The sequence below is a fragment of the Halyomorpha halys genome, unplaced genomic scaffold, assembly GCF_000696795.3.
Source record: "Halyomorpha halys isolate HHAL.00 unplaced genomic scaffold, Hhal_1.1 Scaffold1907.1, whole genome shotgun sequence".
In the NCBI taxonomy this organism is placed as follows: Eukaryota; Metazoa; Arthropoda; class Insecta; order Hemiptera; family Pentatomidae; genus Halyomorpha; species Halyomorpha halys.
The window spans coordinates 69,094-74,580 of NW_027105936.1; the positions used below are offsets into that span (position 1 = coordinate 69,094).

Genomic DNA, 5,487 nt, shown 5'->3' on the forward strand with positions numbered 1-5,487 from the left:
ATGGATCGCCTATCTACTTTAAATGTACTCACTAGGTGAAGTCTAAACAATAAGCAGAATTTCAGAAAGGTGTTGGGAGCATACAGCCCACGTAAATTCTACTGAAGATATACCCGAAATGTCATGAGAACTATGTTGGGTTCGTAGGGAAGTTCCGCTGTTTTAATGTATGCCTTTTGGACCACGATAAACACAGAGCGTTATACACCCTTCCATATATTCCAGACTTACCACCCAGTGAGAACTTCTGGCTGGAAGACGATTTAGCCCCAACTAGGAAATGAAAAGTGAGGTTAGCGCTTTCTCAAGATCATGGCGGGGACCAGATATGACAATTGGGTATTGGTAATGCAGTGGATTCCAGCCCATTGCGGTATACCTGCGAATGAGGAGGCGGACCGACTTGCACGGTTAGGGGCTAGCCAACCACAGCCGCTTCTTCCTAGCACCATGGACATGACGAAAGAAATGGCCCGAAGCGCCATCACTGAAATAGCAGAGGAAAGGAGTAGAGGAGAATGTGGGGACAAGAACTGGGCGGCATTGCTAGATCCTAAGAGGCGCCCTCCTTTGAGTTTACCAAGAGCGGTGTCAGTGGCATGCTTCGGGTTGGCTACTGGACATGACTATCTGCGGCACACCTGAAGAGAATAGGAGTGACTGAATCTTCGGACTGCGTCCTGTGTGGAGTTGGTGAGATGGTTGGCGATCACATATTTGTTTGTGCGGCAACGGCGGACTTGATTAAAGACAGGAGTTATATCGGCAGAGCTAGACTATACTGGTCTGTACGAAATAAAATGGCAGAAAAAAAAAGACTAGACGTAGTAAAAAAAAAAAAAAAATATGACAATTGCTATACGAAACCTCTCACAGTGTCTTCAAAAATGCATCGATCGAAATGGCCACCGTTTAGAAAAACATACAAATGAAGTTTAACCTTTAAAATTATATAAATATAATAAAAAATTACGGAATTGTGCATTTCTATCAAAATGAGAGACGTTTCTTGGGATTTGCTCCCTAAATTAACTCAATTAATTATTTTTTTTATTAAAATATCATGTTTTGTCTGTTTATTATAATTGAAAAACGTTTACTTATGTGTAATTGAAAGAATATAAATGAATTAGGAATTAATGAATGGCAGACAAGGGCACAACAGTAGCTAGCGGCTGAGGTAAGAAGAGGGCTTTATTCGCCGCTAAGGAAAGTGACTTTTGTCTCCAGCGCCACTGCCATAATTCCTGGCGAGCTTGAACAATGTCCCTGCTCCTTTGTACCTCAGAGCTTGAATCCATTTTGCTGATTTAGCTTCTACTTCAATGTTCTTAACAATCTATCTTGTACTTTTTACCAACTTTCAAACTGGAATTAAATTTATAAATAAATTTCATGGGCCATAGAAATTAATTGTACTGAATATTAAAATTAATTGTAAACTCAGGTTGAAAAATAAAATCGAAATAATATACTAATAGTAAACGTTAGTATAACAATGGGACTACCATTGCTCCGTTTTGTTTTTATTGCACGAAAATACGTTATGCAACTGGCACACAAACTGTATAACAAAACACATGTTATCTGGTATATAACTTCTTTTTCCTTTATTTTTTTTATAAAATTCTTTAAATTTTGTATTTAGGCATTGTATATTATTGCTAACAATAAGAACAGTTTATTTTTTTTTTCAAATAATAGAAATTACAGGTACTTTACGGGAAACCTTTTTTGAAAAGCAATAATTATTAGTCAATTTCAATAAGAATAAAACATATTGTATATTAAATACCACTTAATTTCTCATTGACTCACGGAATTTAATAAATATCGTTTTAGCCGTTTTGGAAAAAATGTGAAAAATCTATTCTATCGATTTCATCTATAGATGAATGATATATTTCTTTAGATGATAAATATCCTTGTGGATTTGAATCTTGTCCACGAATTAGCTAAAATAATTAAACAATAAAGTAATTAATTGAGACTATACTTACTACTATAATTACTGAGACTAAACCTTTAACTAACTCATTACGTTTCATGAGATCAAAGAGGATCCTATTGTATACTTTAAATCGGAACGCTCTACCCAGTGTCCTTCGGAACCTTCCTGGTCTAATTTCACGTTCCTACTAAAGGAGTAAGACCCACAGAGCTGACATCGCACAAGATCTACAAGAAGTAAGATCACCCTAGTGCATGCTCGGAGATCACGTCCTTATCTGTTCCCATTAACCCGGGGTGGCCCTGGAAGTTGATTGAAGTCTCGCTCCATCAGAAGGTAGCTGCTCACTCCCTCGACGTTTTGAGTTAATAGAAAAATTGAAAAGCACGATAGAAGGTAGGAGGTAGATTACCGTGTGGTCCTGGGTCTGTGTTTATCTCGACCATTCGATAAACAGTACTTATCTGCCGGGTATAGTCTTGCGTCACCCGCTGCTCAGCTTCCAGTCGAGGCCGAAATGTAAACAATCAACAGGTATTTGTGTAGTCATATAGGTTGTGGGATATTGGATAAATTTAATTAAAATTAAAATTAAAAAAAAAAAAAGAAGGATCAACACGAAACAACATTAGACATTGAAAAACTACCCATTCCATTGTCACGGGTTAGACAGTTGCAATCATTATTTCATTATCATGAAATAAATATCTTCAATTATAAAATAAAATACTGGTTTCATCAATTCTGATATCATGTTAGAGTAAAAACATGTTTGTTTACAAAAATATTTTTGTCTTGAAGCATTTGCAGCTGAACGAGTTGAGGCGTAGGTCTTTGCAACCTCGAAACTGCAGCGGCAACGGTTCGAATTCAACTTGGGGGGGGGTCGACTTTTATTTCTATGGCGGACTCACGAAATTAAAACTGACCCCTACCATGATTAGAATAGGGTAGTAATCTAACCCCTGCCTCCGTATATGAGAAATAACAAGGAACGGGATCATAACAAAAAATAAATAAATAAAGTCATTCTGAAACTAGCTTAAAAAAAAAAATGACAAATAACTATCAATTTATAACTTTTTAAGTTAAAAAACCATTACCTCTAGAATAGATTTGATTGTTTAACTTAGATATGAATTTAACATTAATGCAGTATGAAGTCATCTTCAGAATACCGGATAGTCATTAATCTGCTCAGTTTAATTTGTTGGATAAATACAATATTTTAAAAGAGCTTCAGCTTTATTTTTTAATCATCATTTTATTAATTAAAAGTCAAATGGTTTTCTAAAGACAACCCTTCAGATAAAACTGAATTCGCATCAAATTTATTTACTGCAGAATTGGGGTCCAGCTTGACTGATTCCAATATACATTGGTAAATATATTCTTGCAATATTTACCATCAATATATGATATATACACACCTTTGATATAAGAACATTTGACAGTCATTGGTTATGTTTTATCTGTATATATTGTCCACCATTTTGGAAAAATATTGGGGCACAGTGGGCACAGTTGAGCATAGCAAACTGTTGACAGTTTATTTAATTTAGTTATAATCTAACTATTGATATCATGTTATTGAAATTATTAAAAATATATCATTTATATCTGGAAGCAATAATTTTGTTTGCAAAATTCTACTTTATTCACTCTGCCAGTTAATAATGCCAACACTAATCGAACTGTCACCAATTATATTGTGTGATCGAGTACTAGGCACTTATACTAGTTCTTTGTTAAGACTTGTCTGACATTTTCTATAGAGGCCGTTACACGCTCCTTATTACTGACATTATCATTAAAGTGATAAAAATGCTGAAAGTATTATTGAGTGACGTTCGATAAGTACTTTCTGTAATTTTTTTTCTCAAAAATATGTACTGTGTAAGGCCCGAAGAAGGCTGTTTCAATCACTTTCTGAAATCAAAAATTAATAAAAATCAAATTAAATCTATGCAAGAAATAAAAACAATAATAACCAAAGAATATAGTATAATGTAAATAATGAAAACATTCAAAAGAAGAAATCCGAAATTTCCGAAAACTTCCTGCATACATTTTTACTTAAACTCTCTACACATTCATGGTATGTCAGTAACATTTATGTGGGTTCCAAGTCATGTAGGAATCGCAGGGAATGAACTGGACGATCATCCTGCAAGGGAAGCACTCCCGCTTTGGGACAGGATGAAGCAATTTTAACTACATCAGAAATGAACAAACCCCTTCAGCCGCAAATGCTGTTGAGAAGAGGTCGTACTGACCAGGCTAAGAATAGGTCACACGAGGCTCACCCACTCCTATCTTATTTCAAAAGAAACGCCTCCGAACTGCAATATATAAAGTATTGCAACAACATTTTGATAATTAACTACATTTTCCAAGAATGTCCATACTTCACATCACAACTAAAAGGTTTAGGAGTATACCCGGATATTTCAAAAACCCTCATCATGATGATAAAACAATAAAATTATTGTTTCATTTTTTTCAAACCAAAAGGTTTACTACACAAATATAACATCAGACTGACAAAAAAAAATAAAAATAAATAAACATAAGAAATAAAATTTAATTAAATTAACAAATATAAGAAAAATTGAATAAGGTATAAATACCGTTAATGACCAATGAAGTTTCACACCAGTAAACAAAAAAAAAGAAGATAAATAGGTTTAAATGAAAAAAAAAATAAGAGAAAGTACCTACAATCTGATATATTTTGTATTAATTGTAGTTTGTAAAACCATTACAACGTATTACATAATGGTTTACTATTTATATTATACTTCATAAGGATTAATACTTTTTTTTTTAATGGCTTTTATGATTTATGATTCCAAAACACCTTATGTTTTCTCTATATTTTCATAAATAGCGAAGATGGGCGTATGAACGTTTAATCGACCACCATTTTGACACAAAATGGCAGATAGTAACGTTGAGGTCCAAAGATCATCTTGGTATGAACGCTGGCTTTGGTGCTTATTATGAAAAAATCGGACCATGAATTTCTTTCTATTTATTTTTTGGGTTTAATATACTCGTATGTCAAAACTTAAAACGTCGTATTTTGTTTTAGGTATTCATAGGTCCACCTAGCAAAAGATTCCTATTTAGTTCTGTTACTATTATGTTTTCTGAAATAAAAACATTATTTTTGCGAGAACTGAGAAAATCTCGGTAACACCATATTCATTAAGAGCCAGAAGAGAGGCCATAATGCGTTTTTCTTCACATTTAACGAGGATGCTACCCCCGTTACTCTCCTCATTAAGTAAGTTACTTTGTTTAACTTTCTACTCTGGTTTCAATGCATTGCCTGGAACTTGTTGAGTGATCCCTGACGACTGGAGAATACCAGAAACCTCTCGTTAAAAAAAAATATTACAAACATTTATTACTTTAAATAATACAAATATTATGATTACTTAGAAGATGAATTTAAAAATTTCTTTTGTTTTAAATGAATGTAGCAATGCATTGTTTGATTATTCTCGGGTGTTAATTATGAACTATTGTGT

The 5,487-nt window shown here is 33.7% G+C and overlaps 1 protein-coding gene across 1 annotated transcript; it reads left to right on the plus strand.

The window, feature by feature from the left end:
• The first annotated feature begins 312 nt into the window (after positions 1-312).
• On the plus strand, positions 313-645 carry LOC106690842 (uncharacterized). The gene has a single exon (XM_014436421.1). It carries the CDS (start codon positions 313-315, stop codon positions 643-645), a length of 333 nt encoding a protein of 110 aa, XP_014291907.1.
• Positions 646-5,487: the final 4,842 nt, after the last annotated feature.

Coding starts and splice junctions, on each gene's coding strand:
- LOC106690842 (XM_014436421.1), top strand. CDS start 313: ATGGCGGGGACCAGATATGACAATTGGGTATTGGTAATGCAGTGGATT.